The sequence below is a fragment of the Loxodonta africana genome, chromosome 10, assembly GCF_030014295.1.
Source record: "Loxodonta africana isolate mLoxAfr1 chromosome 10, mLoxAfr1.hap2, whole genome shotgun sequence".
NCBI lineage: Eukaryota > Metazoa > Chordata > Mammalia > Proboscidea > Elephantidae > Loxodonta > Loxodonta africana.
In genome coordinates, this window is record NC_087351.1 from 4,522,594 (window position 1) to 4,536,940 (window position 14,347).

At 38.2% G+C, this 14,347-nt stretch overlaps 1 protein-coding gene across 1 annotated transcript in view; it reads left to right on the forward strand.

Moving 5' to 3' along the window:
• The window catches only part of ATP8B4 (ATPase phospholipid transporting 8B4 (putative)), a 366,292-nt gene that overhangs the window by 96,180 nt on the left and 255,765 nt on the right, over positions 1-14,347 (forward strand). The window contains exons 6-7 of the mRNA XM_064291985.1: positions 7,877-7,975; positions 12,388-12,449. Of these exons, the coding sequence (XP_064148055.1) occupies positions 7,877-7,975; positions 12,388-12,449 (161 nt within the window). The remainder of the gene's footprint in view (positions 1-7,876; positions 7,976-12,387; positions 12,450-14,347) is intronic.

Here is a 14,347-nt window from a genome sequence, read left to right on the forward strand (position 1 = left end):
GGCCTTTTCTGTCTCTTGGGATCATATTTTCCTTGTGTCTCTGTTGTTCTTCAGTCTCCTTTGCTCCAGGTAAGTTGAAACAAGTTGATGCATCTTAGATGGCCACTTGCTAGCTTTTAAGACCCCAGATGCCACTCACCAAAGTGGGATGCAGAATGCTTTCTTAATATATTTTCTTATGCCGGTTAACCTAGATGTCCCCTGAAACCATGGCCCCAGACCCCTGCCCCTGCTACTCTGTCCCCGGAAGTGTCTGGTTGTATTCTGGAAACTTCTTAGCTTTTGGTTTAGTCCAGTTGTGCTGACTTCCCCTGTATTGTGTATTGTCCTTCCCTTCACCTAAAATAATTCTTGTCTACTATCTAGTTAGTGAATTCCCCTCTTCCTCCCTCCCCACTTTCGTAACCATCAAAAGATGTTTTCTTCTCTATTTAAAACTTTTCTTGAGTTCTTATAATAGTGGTCTCATACAATATTTGTCCTTTTGTGACTGACTAATTTCACTCAGCATAATGCCTTCCAGATTCATCCATGTTATAAGATGTTTTGCAGATTCATTGTTGTTCCTTATCATTGCATAGTATTTCATTGTGTGAATATACCATAATGTGTTTATACATTTGTCTGTTGATGGGCACCAGGATTGTTTCCATCTTTTTGCTATTGTAAACAACGCTGCAATGAACATGGGTGTGCATATATCTGTTTGTGTGAGGACTCTTATTTCTCTAGGATATATTCCAAGGAGTGGGATTGCTGGATTGTATGGTACTTCTATTTCCAGCTTTTTAAAGGAAGCACCAAGTCGAATTCCAAAGTGGTTGTACCATTTTACATTTCCCAACAGCAGTGTATTAGTGTTCCAGTCTCTCCACAACCTCTCCGACATTTATTATTTTGTGTTTTTTGGATTAATGCTAGCCTTGTTAGGGTGAATGGAAACCCTGGTGGTGTAATGGTTAAGAGCTACAGCTGCTAACCAAAAGGTCCACAGTTCAAATCCACCAGGTGCTCCCTGGAAACCCTATGGGACAGTTCTACTCTGTCCTATAGGGTCGCTGTGAGTCGGAATCGGTATCAACAGGTTTGATTTTTTTTTGGTTTTGTTGGGGGAGATGGTATCTCATTATAGTTTTGATTTGCATTTTTCTAATGGCTAATGATCGTGAGCATTTCCCCAGGTATCTGGTAGCCACCTGAAGCTCTTCTTTGGTGAAGTGCCTGTTCATATCCTTTGCCCATTTTTTAATTGGGTTATTTGTCTTTTTGTTCTTGAAGTTTTGCAGTACCTTGCGGATTTTAGAGATTTGATGCTTATCGAATTTGTCGTAGCCAAATTTTTTTTTTTTCCCAGTCTGTAGGTTGTCTTTTTCACTCTTTTGGAAAACTCCAGATGAGCATAAGTGTTTGAATTTAGGAGCTCCCAGTTATCTAGTTCCTCTTCTGGCGATGGTTGGTAGTAATGGTTTGTATTCTGTTTGTGTCATGTATTATGGCTCCTAGTGCTGGCCCTATTTTTTCTTCCATGATATTTATCATTTTAGGTTTTATATTTAGGTCTTTGATCCATTTTGAGTTAGTTTTTGTGCATGGTGTGAGGTATGGATCTTGCTTCATTGTTCTGCGATGGATATCCAGTTATGCCAGCACTATTTTTTAAGGAGGCTATTTTTCCCCCGTTTAATGGAATTTGGGCCTTCGTCAAATATCAGCTGCTCATAGGTGGATGAATTTACGTCTGGATTCTCTATTCTGTTCCATTGGTCTATGTATCCATTGTTGTACCAGTACCAAGCTGTTTTGCCTAGTGAGGCTGTATTAAAAAAAAAAAAAAAAAAAACAAACCCATTGCCATTGAGTCAATTCCAACTCACAGGGACCCTACAGGACAGAGTAGAACTGTCCCATAGGGTTTCCAAGGAGCACCTGGTGGATTTGAACTGCTGACCTTTTGGTTAGCAGCCATAGCTCTTAGCCACTGTGCCACTAGGGTTTCCTCTGTGGCTGTAAAATAGGTTCTATAATCAGGTAGTGTGAGGCCTCCCACTTTGCTTTTCTTCAGTAGTGCTTTACCTATCTGGGGCCTCTTCCTTTTCCAGGAAACCCTGGTTGCATAGTGGTTGAGTACTATGGCTGCTAACCAAGAGGTCGGCAGTTCGAATCCACCAGGCATTCCTTGGAGATTCTATGGGCAGTTCTACCCTGTACTATAGGGTCGCTATGAGTCAGAATCGACTTGATGGCAGTGAGTTTGGTTTGGTTTTGGTCTTCCTTTTGCATATGAAGTTGGCGATGTGTTTCTCCATCTCATTAAAAAATGCCATTGGAATTTGGATCAGGATTGCATTGTGTCTGTAGATCGCTTTGGGTAGAATTGACATTTTCAAGGTGTTGAGTCTTCCTATGCATGATCGAGGTATGTTCTTCCACTTATGTAGGTCTCTTTTTTTTCTTGCAGTAGTGTCTTGTAGTTTTCTTTGTGTAGATCTTTTACATCTCTGGTTAGATTAATTCCTAAGTATTTTATCTCTTGGGGGCTATTGTAAATGGTATTGATTTGGTGGTCTCCTCTTCGACGTTCTCTTTGTTGGTACAGAGGAATCCAACTGATTTTTATATGTCTATCTTGTATCCTGATACTTTGTTGAATTCTTCTATTAGTTCCAGTAGTTTTCTTGTGGATTCTTTGGGGTTTTCTGTGTATAAGATCATTTTATCTGCAAACAGAGGTACCTTTACTTCTTCCTTACCAATTTGGTTGCCCTTTATTTGTTCTTCTACCATAATTGCTCTGGCTAGGCCCTCCAGCGCTATGTTGAATAAGAGTGGTAATAAAGGGCATCTTTGCCTGGTTCCCATTCTCAAGGGGAATGCTTTCAGACTCTCTCCATTTAGGATGATGTTGGCTGTTGGCTTTGTATAAAAGCCTTTTGTTATGTTGAGGAATTTCCTTTCTATTCCTATTTTGCGGAGAGTTTTTATCATGAATGGGTGTTGGACTTTGTCAAATGCCTTTTCTGCATCAATTGATAAGATCATGTGGTTCTTGTCTTTTGTTTAATTTATGTGATGGATTACAGTGATTGTTTTTCTAAGGTCAAACCATCCCTGCATGCCTATTATGAATCCCACTTTATGATGAGTTATTTTTTTGATATTTTGTTGAATTCTATTGGCTAGAATTTTGTTCAGGACTTTTGCTTCTATGTTCATTAGGGATATAGGCCTGTAATTTTCCTTTTTTGTGTGTCTTTACCTGGTTTTGGTATCAGAGATATCCTGGCTTCATAGAATGAGTTTGGGAGTATTCCATCCTTTTCTGTGCTCTGAAATACCTTTAGTAGTAGTGGTGTTAACTCTTCTCTGAAAATTTGGTAGAATTCTCCAATAAAGCCATCACAGACAGGGTTTTTTTTGTTGGGAGTTTTTTGATTACTTTTCAATCTCTTCTTTTGTTATAGGTTTATTTAGTTGTTCTACCTCTGTTTGTGTTAGTTTAGGTAGGTAGTGTGTTTCTTTTGTTATAGGTTTATTTAGTTGTTAACTATGTTTGTGTTAACTTAGGTAGATTGTGTGTTTCTAGAAATTTGTCCATTTCCTCTAGGTTTTCAAATTTTTTAGAGTACAGTTTGTTGTAGTTTTCTCTTATGATTCCGTGAATTTCAGTTGGGTTTGTTGTGATATTGCCCATCTAATTTTTTATTTGGGTTATTTGCTTCCTTTGCTGTTTTTCTTTTGTCTGTTTGGCTAACGGTTTATTAATTTTGTTGATGTTTTCAAAGAACCAGCTTTTGGTCTTGTTAATTCTTTCACTTGTTTTTCTATTTCATGTAATTCTGCTCTAATTTTTATTATTTGCTTTCTTCTGGTGCCTGAGGGCTTCTTTCGTTGCTTTCTTTCTCTTTGTTCGAGGTGTAGGGTTAATATTTTGATTTTGGCCCTTTCTTCTTTTTGGATGTGTGCATTTATTGCTATAAATTGATCTCTAAGTACTGCTTTCACTGTGTCCCAAAGGCTCTGGTCAGATATGTTTTCGTTCTCATTTGATTCTGTGAATTTCTTTATTCTGTCCTAAATTTCTTCTGTAACCCAGTAGTTTTTGAGCGGCGTGTTGTTCAGCTTCCATGTGTTTGATTTTTGTCTTGTTTTTTCTGTTATTGATTTCTGCTTTTATGGCTTTATGGTCACAAAAGATGCTTTGTAATATTTCAATGCTTTGGGTACTGTTAAGGCTTGCTTTATCACCTAATGTGTGGTCTGTTCTGGAGAATGTTCCATGTACATTGGAGAAACAGTATGCTTGACTGTTATGGAGTGGAGTGTTCTGTAAATGCCTGTGAGATCAAGTTGGTTAATTGTGGCATTTAGATCTTCCATGTCTTTTTTGAGCTTTCTGGTTGTTGTGTATTTCACCAAAAGTGGTGTGTTGAAGTCTCCTACTGATATTGTGGTGCCATCTCTCTTTTCAACAGTGTTAGAATTTTTTAAATGTATTTTCAAGCCCTGTCATTGGGTGTGTAAATATTTATTATGGCTTTGTCCTCTTGGTGTATTGACCCTTTAATCATTATATAGCGTCCTTACTTATCCTTTGTGGTGGAGTTTACTTTAAAGTCTATTTTGTCAAAAATTAATATTGCCACTACTGCTCTTTTTTGATTGTTGTTTGCTTGGTATATTTTTTTCCCCATCCTTTGAGTTTTAGTTTGTTTGTGTCTTTAAGTCTAAGGCGTGTCTCTTGTAGGCAGCATAAAGATGGATCGTGTTTCTTTTGTCCATTCTGCCACTCTTGTCTCTTTATTGGTGCATTTAGTCTATTTACATTCAGAGTAATTGTTGATATGTATGATTTTAGTGCTGTCATTGTGATGTCTTTTTTGTGTGTTGTTGACAGTTTCTTTTTCCCACTTAATTTTCTGTGCTGAGTCATTTTTCTTCATGTATTTTCATTGTTGTTGATTTTGTATTTGCTGAGTCTTTATGTTTTTCTTGTTGTTTTTATTTTGGTGTGTAGGATTGTTGGTTTGCTTTGTGGCTACGTTAATATTTACTCCTGTTTTTCTAAATTTAAACCAAAGCGTTATCTGTCTATATCACCTTGACTTCCTCTCCATATGAAAGATCTATGACTAGACTATTTAGTCCCTCTTTTTTGTTTTAATGTTGTTGTCTTTTACATAGTGATGTCTCTTTTTCCCTATTTTCAGTTTTTTAATTTATTTTTGTAACTTCACTATCTGGATTTATATCCAGTTGCTCTTTCCCGTGTTCTAGTCTTGGGTTTTTATATGATGCTGTTGATTTTCTAATCAGAGGACTCCCTTTAATATTTCTTGTAATTTTGGTTTTGTTTTTGAAAATTCCCCAAACTTTTCTTTATCTGGAAATGTCCTGATTTTGCCATCACATTTGAGAGGCAGTTTTTCTGGATATGTAAGTCTCGGCTGGCAATTTTTTTCCTTCAAGGCTTTATATATGTCATCCCATTGCCTTCTTGCCTACATTGATTCTGTTGAGTAGTCCCAGCTTAGTCTTATTGACTCTACTTTGTAGATGACTTTTCATTTATGCCTTGCTGCTCTTAAAATTCTCTGTCTTTATCTTTGGTTTTGGCAAGTTTGATTATAGTATGTCTTGGTGACTTTCTTTTGGGATCTACTTCTTGTAGGGTTTGATGAGCTTCTTGGATAGATATCTTCTTATCTTTTACGATATCAGGGAAGTTTTCTGCCAACAAATCTTTAGCAGTTCTCTCTGTATTTTCTGTTATCCACCCCCCATTCTGGTGTTCCAATCACTCGTTGGTTATTCCTTTTGATTTAGTCCCACATAATTCTTTTTTTTTTTTTTTAATTCTTAGGGTTTCTTCATTTTTTTATATTCTTTTATCTGATTTTTCCTGAAATAAGTTAGTATCAAGGGTTTTATCTTCAATCTCACTAATTCTGGCTTTTATTTCCTCAGTTCTGCTCCTAAGACTTTCTACTGAATAGTCTAATTCTGAAATTTTATTGTTAATGTTCTGGACTTCTGTTTGATGTCTGTCTATGGATTCTTGTAGCCTGTTAAATTTACCACTGTGCTCTTGTATAGTCTTCTTAATTTCCTCTATTGTTTCGTATGTTCCTTGGCTTGTTCAGTGTTTTGCCTGATCTCCTTCCTGATCTCTTGAAGAGTTCTGTATATAAATCTTTTGTATTTTACCTCCAGTAATTCCAAGAAATTCTCTTTTTCCAGAAGATTTCTTGATTCTTTGTTTTGGTACCTTGCTGAAGCCATCATGATCTGCCTGTTTATGTGATTTGATATGAACTGTTGTCTCTGAGCCATCAATAAGTTATTATATTTTATGTTTGTTTACTGTGCCCTAGCTTCTTGTTTTGATATGCCCAAAGAGGCTGCTTATGTGAGCTAGTTTGATTACTGGTGCCTTTGAAGCTCTACTGTCCTGTCACCAAGTGGTTAGTTCTGTTACTAGGTATTTGAACCCAGAAGTCCATTTACTTTTCTTGTATGGATTCAGTTCAGGTGTCCAGGTAGTCTGTCAAAAAGTGTGTAGTGTAGGCTCTCACCTACAGTCCTGGACAGTCAGGGGTGACTGGAATAGGCACAGGTATCTGGCCGCAGTAGGAGGTCATGCCCTGAGCAAGACAGGGGGCTGAAAGCTGACCCTGAGTGTCAGGGAGGAAAGCATGTCCCACTTCCCTGGAGTGCATAGGTGGGTGGGTTTTGCAGCCAGACTATAGGCACGCATGCTATTGGCTGTAAGGACAAGGAGGCACCACTTATTTTTGGACCCCTGTTGCAGGTGGCTAGGTGGTGTGGCTGGAGCCACCAGTCCTCAGGCCCCTGTTGTGGGTAGGTGAGGACCCTGCTTGAGGGACAGAGCAGTGTCAAATGTCATGAACCAGACACTCCACCATATAGCTGATACAGTGAAGTTAAGCTTCAGGTATATACCCTTTTGTACTGTGCTTAATGAGGGCCTAAGCTGTTGAAATGGGCCCACATGGGCCTATGCAGGGGTAAAAGGCATTCAGAGTCCATGGACCCCTTATGCCTTTGCCTAGGGAAAGGAGATGTTCTTGCCCTGAGTTCCCGACTTAGGGGAGCTGGGAGGTTATTTTTTTCTGTTTGTTAATTTGTTCCATCTCGAAGGCTGGGAGAATGGCTCAGGGGATATGACAGGTCCTACTTCTGGCTCAGGGAAAGTGGCAATTGCTGATGCTGGCCCAGACCTAGTGCAGAGCAGGAAGGGGGCAGGTAAATGGGAGAGAGGTTCTTGACATGCAAGGTGTTTTTTTTTAATCCTTGTGGTAAATTAGATGCATGTACTTATCTTTTCCCAGTTGAGCACCGCTTTTCACTGTTTCTGGAGGCTTGAGTAGATTCTCCACTACTCGTTCTCTCCTGATGTGGAAAACGTGTCCCAAACGCCAGTGCTTGCCTCACCGTGCACACCAGCCAATCTGACCTGCAGGATGCCAGTTCCCACTGGGTCAGGCCTGGCAACTCCTCACTGCTTCTGAACCATCTCTGCCTTCTTCTACCAGACACTCTGATTCCTCAACTCTGCCTTTGATGTTTAGGGTTCCTAGATTGTCATATATAATTATTCACTCATTTTCTGGGGTCTTTGTTGTAAGAGGGACCACCAGAAGCATCCGACTACTCTGCCATCTTGGCCGCATCTCCCATTCTGCATGTCTTGTAGGTGAATGCAAACACTTGCATTATTGAAAGTCATTCTATATTTGTACAAGTGACTAAATATAACCCCATTAATTTCTGTTAAGTCTTGTAAAATTAAATGACAGAATATGGAAAATATATCATAAGTTTAAAAGCCCTAAACTATTTAAAATGCTTGTTTCAGCTGATTCCAGAAATCTCCTCCTTGACCTGGTTTACCACCATTGTGCCTTTGGTCCTGGTAATAACCATGACAGCTGTCAAAGATGCCACAGATGACTATGTAAGTATTTGCTCTTGTGCATTGCTGAAGTCTCAATTTCAATCGTGGCTTCTTAGTGAGAGAAAATGGAGTTTTTGAATGAAGCTGTTCTGGTCAATACCATAAAACTCTTTTACTATTTGTTTGATGATTAATCCAGGTGTCACAGAACCAGAGTATGTCTAGGCTAAAAACAAGAGGTCTTTAATAACTAGCCTCACTCCTTCATTTTACAGATGAGGAAATTAAAACCTGTACAGAGCTGATGATCATTTAACCAATTAGTGATAAGACCAGAATTAGAACAAGAATGTGTCTTCACCTAGTGTTATGGTTTGAATTGTGTCCCCCAAAAATGTATGTCAACTTGGTTAGGCCATGATACCCAGTATTGTGTGACTGTCCACCATTTTGTGATCTGATGTGATTTTTCCATTTTATTGTAAATCCTACCTCTATAATGTTAATGAGGCAGGATTACAGGCAGTTAAGTTAATGAGACAGGACTCAATCTTCAAGATTTGGTTGTGTTTTAAGCCAATCTCTTTTGAGATATAAAAAAGAGATGTGAGCAGAGAGACAAAGGGACCTTATAACACCAAGAAAATAGTACCAGGAAAAGAGTGTGTCCTTTGGACCTGGGATCTCTGTGCTGAGAAGCTCCTAGTTCAAGGGAAGATTGATGACAAGGACCTTCCTCCAGAGCTGATGGAGAGAAAACTCCCCTGGAGCTGGCACACCTATTCGGACTTCTAGCCTCCTAGACTGTGAGAAAATAAACTTCTGTTTGTTGAAGCCATTCACTTGTGGTATTTCTGTTGTGGCAGCACTAGATAACTAGGACATACGGTGAATTATTGTTTATGCTATATATGTCTTTATCTAAATTTTGAGAGTTGGTATTGAACCAAACCTGTTGCCTTTGAGTCCATTCTGTCTCATAGGGACACTATATGACAGGGTAGAACTGCCCCATAGGGTTTCCAAGGAGCAGCTGGTGGATTCGAACTGCTGACCTTTTGGTTAGCAGCCTTAATTCTTAACTGCTGCACCACCAGGGTTCCTGGTAGCTATTAGGCACTCTCATGTCCTCTACTCCTTATACCAGGTGTTACAAAATCAAATCCCTTTAAATCTCAGACACTAATGTAAATAAATGAAATATAAGAGAATAGAGAGTTTGAAGCCTTCATACCCCAAAGGAGGGCATTCAGATTAAAAATATGGTCTTAGGAAAACCAAACATTTGGAATCCAGACTAGTTATATTCTCATCCTCTGTGATTGTATGTGCCCTAGACTCAGTAACTATCTATATGACAATAACTTGCAGGTTTATATTTCCAGGCCAGGCATCTTCTCTGAGCTTCATACTCCATATTTCCTGTTGTCTATTTTTAACTCTTCTGCATCTTTCATTTAAAGTAGGTTTCTTATAGACAGCATATAGTTGCATCATGAGGCTGGATTTTTAACAAACACAAGATCTTATCCACACTGATGTATAATGCCACTTTAAAGTTGGATATTCCTGGAATCTACCCATTCCTGTGAGGTTGCCATTATTCGAAGTATTTTGGGAGCTCCTTTTATAGAATTATCTTTATGGTCAGTTTACAAGATACAGAAGAAAGCCAGTCTCAACTTCATGTTCACCCACCTTTTGAAACAAGCTATTTCTCGGTTTCATAACAAACCTTATTCTAAACCAGATACCTGTTTTCTAAGAGTAGCTTTATATATTTCTAAACATAAGATACCCTTCATGCCCTTTAAAAAGGGTTCCATTCTCAAAGGATGAAGGATATTGTGAAGAATGGGCTATGGTCTCCAAAGGTAATTCTAGGAGAGGAAATTTCAACAACGATTTGAGCAGTGGCATATCTGAAGTCAATCTGTGACTTCTCCATGTCGTCTGATCTTTCAGAAAGACAGTACTCATTTACATGCATTAGTTCATTCATTTTGGCTTTGAAGGTCTTATTTATTATAGTCATACTTCATCAAGGATAAAATGGTAGAAATAATATGAGATTTGGAGAAAGGCACCTTATCCCACCATATACTAGCAGTGTGGCATGAGGCAAGCCACTTAATTTCTCTGAACCTTTCTTTGTCTGTTCAATAATATCAGTATTATCATTAGGACAACATGGGATGATGTGTAAAGCACCTGGCACAGAGCCTGGCTCACAGTGGCATAATAAATGCTAGTCCTCTGCTCCTTTCCTGTCCTGGAGCAGTTCCCGTCTAAGACTTCACATCTATTTCTAGGGTAGAAATTGACAAGGAGAGACAGCCTGGATCTGAGACTAGCATTTCTCGTCCTTCCATACTCTATGCTCTAACACCAAGACCTCTGGGCAAAGCCTATGCGTAAATATGAGTGGCTTTGCCTCAAGGCCCAGTTTGTGAGCTGCTTAGGTTTTAGGGGATGAGCTTGTTGGTCCTTTTCTGTAATGTCCTGCAGGTCAATTTCAAGGATTATCTTCAGGTTAGGTACAGATGTAAGTAAATGCATAAGCCTCCTTTTGTCTCTGCTGCTCCTAGTTAATGCCTGGTTATGCTTGTATTTTGGTCATAATAAGTGCCCCTTCAATATACCAGCCATCTTTATCAGGGAGAGCCCTCGTGAGAAACATGTCACTCAGAAATGGGGGAAGATTGTAGAGAGTTTAATAATGAAGGCACCATTTACAAAGAGTGTGGGCAAGAAATCATGGTGAAGCTTCTGAAATAGACAGATGAGTGGCAATACTGCTTCTGGGCCTGAAGGAGAAAGGGAGAAAGCAGTTACCAGACCTGGAGCTCTAGTTGAGGGCTGCTCACACTAGCAGGGGCTTATCTAGAGAGGAAGTAGCTGTTGCTAACCCAGCTTGAAGGAAGCCAGGTAATGAACACCCTACTTCACTCTCTTCTGGCCTTCTGAGTTTTTGCCAGTGTCACCTATTGGCCAAGCCCAACCAGAAGCCAGAGGACAAAGACCACACAGATCAGCTTCTCCGGGCACAAAATGAAGAAGGATGGGGTATGGATATGAAGGAACAGAGAATATCTAGCATCCCCACCAAATCAGGCACTCAGATAAAATAATGTTTCCATTCCTCTTTTTCTATTTCGTGGAGAGAAGATTGAATGTTAATGAGAGAGCTGATTTAATTTACTCCTCAACCAATATTATAAACTATTTTCATGTTAACAAACGCTAAAAATCCTTGTTTTCTTATTTTTTTTCCTGGTAATATCCATTAACTTAGACCTGGCATTCTGTGTGATCGTATGTACCAGGCAAGTTGCTGTGGTTGTGTGCTATTGAGTCAATTCTGACTCATAGCAACCTTTTAGGACAGAGTAGAACTGCCCCCATAGGGTTTCCTAGGTGTAATCTTTATGGAAGCAGATTACCAGATCTTTCTCTCACAGAGGAGCTGGTGGGTTTGAACTGCTAACCTTTCAGTTAGCACCAAGCACTTAACCATTGCACCACTAAAGCTCGTTTGTACCAGGCATAGGATAATAGAAAGATTGAAAGGTGTAGAAAATGGGAAGAGCCGGTTCAAACACTTCATGCATATGATATTGATACATTTTTAAATTAAAGAAAAGGAAGTCATGGTCCTGATGATTACAACCTGTGCAATCAAAGCTTCAAGTCTCCTGATACCAGCTCCTGTTCATCTGTGTGTTTAAATTAGTTAGCTGAAATAACCCTTTACTTCTACTATTACTGATTCTGACAGCTCATGTACAAAAGCTTATTTGAATGGCTGCTAATTTATGAGTCTAGTAGAAGGCCCATACTACTTGGATTCTTTGAAGCAATATAAGATGTTTACATTACTGAAAGTATACAATAAGCAATAAGATCACTTAGGCATAAAAATACAAATCCACACCAAATGTGCTTCAGCATTGTATTTGATTTTTTGTTTTAAATACTCAGTATTTCATTAAATCAGTGTTAACAATTAGAACTTTCGGGGAATAAAAATACATGTTGTTACAAGTAATTTCTTGACTTCAAAGAAACTCATAAAACAGAATGAATGATGTTCCGATAAAATATTGAGTACACATGTGAGAGAAATGGATGCCCCATCCCTGTTGAAGACATCAAAACTAATGTATGGTTCTCTCTGCAACCATGCGGCAGAGCCAGGAGCATGTTACCTTCTTAGAAGAAACTAAAAATGTGTGGGAATTAGAAGAACATGTGGCTAGACTTGTTCCATTGGCAACACTCAGAATGGGGCTTAATGAGAATGGTCAGGTTCAGAACATACAGAGCTGGGTTCAAGGTGAGTATAAGCTGTGCTCATCTTGGACTGATGGCAATATTGTCCAAAGGAATGAACTCAAAGTATTTCCTGTGTCCTTATTCATGCTGACAAAAAATGATTTGAATGTTTTCTCACGATCACTTTGATTTTTCAGTTTCGTCACAAGAGTGATAATCAAGTAAATAATCGGCAGTCTGAAGTGCTCATCAACAGCAAGTAAGAAATACATTCTTTTAGTTATTTTTAAGATTTCTGGAACCAAAAAGTAGGTCTTTACATTTGATGGCTTTCTCTTGTAAATAAATATATATTTATTTTCCTCCTTAATCTGTTACAAATTAAAACGTAACTCTATTTTATCTTCATGGCTCTTTTGTATATTCAGCAAATGCTTTTCTACTCACTCAGCTTCTGCTACAAATTTCTTTGGGGTTTCTTTTACGGAACATACATTTGTCATTGTCACTTTTCATTTCTCAGTCTAATACGCTTTAGAACCAGCACTCGATAAGGTCTTGTAGGTAGTAGATGTTTCAGAAGCACTTGATTGAATAATTTGGTAATTTCTAGGGAATAATGCTAAAAAGACGTCTATGTCAAGTGATACTAGTAAGAGTTTTGTAGTCTCCTGATAGCTGAAATTTGGAGTGAATTATCTACCATAATACACAATTTTAAATCATTTTTTAGTTGTTGCATCAATAAATATTTATAGAAACAGTTCTTGAATCTGAAATGCTTTTAAACAGATGCACTAACATGCAACCAACAGCAAAAACACTTCCAAAAAATTTAGTAGAGGTAAATTTCCAAACTTCCTCCCACTGTATTTTATTCTCTTTTTCTCTGTCCTTTTCTTGTTAATGATAACATGTGCAAAGTATATTTCTAAAGATGCACTTCAATCTGGTAGTCAGCCACCATGATCAATGATTTTTAATCATTGGATATTGAAAAGAATATATTTTTTAAAGGGAAAATCATCAAATGAACTAATTATACATGAGGGAAAATTCTAAGAAATTATAAAAAATCAAGAGGCACTAGGTAGCCTAGAATACTACTAAGTGGTAAGATTGAAATAATTAAGCTCTTTCCATAACTACAATGATGACTGATGGCTAATAACCTAATGTATAGTATGTGTACACACACACATAATTTTTCATTATTATCTTGTGGGGTAGGTTGTTAATTTTAGAAAACAGTGTTACATGTGCAGTGAAGAAAAATGATCTTAATCTAAACCATATCTACAGAGATAAAGCCTTGGATTTGAATAAGCTGGAAAGTGTGATTCTACTGTGACGTGGATGAAGCATGAGGATGCCAGGAACCATCTGGTTCATTTTCAGTGTTGGCAGGTTTTGAATAGTTGCCACCGTAGTGTGGTGTTTAAATTATGAGCTTTGTACTCAGAGAGACTCAGAGTTTAGATCTGCTGCTTAATAATTCTGTGATCTTAGGCAAGTTCTTAACCCCTGTGTCAGATTCCTCATGTGTAAAGTGGGGTAATAATTAGATCTTTTGCATGGGTAGAGTGGTTATGAAGGTTAAATGAGGTAATGTAAAATGCTTGAGGCAATGCCTAGTGTATTGTTAGCATTCTCCACTGATCCTCTTTATTTCTTGAGGAAGTGGTCACTCTATGTAAACTAATGTAGTGTGTGGCTTTGAAAGCAGTGCTGTTGCGTATCTTGACTTTCTCAGCTCTTGCAGTTCTGCCCAGATATTAGATATGACATTAATATGATTTACCAAGGAACATTTGATAATCAGTCTTGTTACTTTGAAATAACATCTCCTAACAAATGAATTAAAAATACCTGCAATTACATAAGGAATTTTAAATAATGGCTCTAGCATATCTTTTAATTTCTATCAAATTCCCACTTAGATTTTGTGACAATACGTGGGCAGTGAGAGATATTGGTGCCTTTACCTGGAGACCAGGGAATAATCCATTCACTTAGATATTCAGAAACTTGATGACCATATGTCTTCCATACATGCTAGATATTAGTACTAGTATTATACTTTCTTGGAGTTTCATTTATCTTCTTGTTGATTCCTTATGAGGTGGTATCTCCTTGTAATCTAATACGGTGTGATGT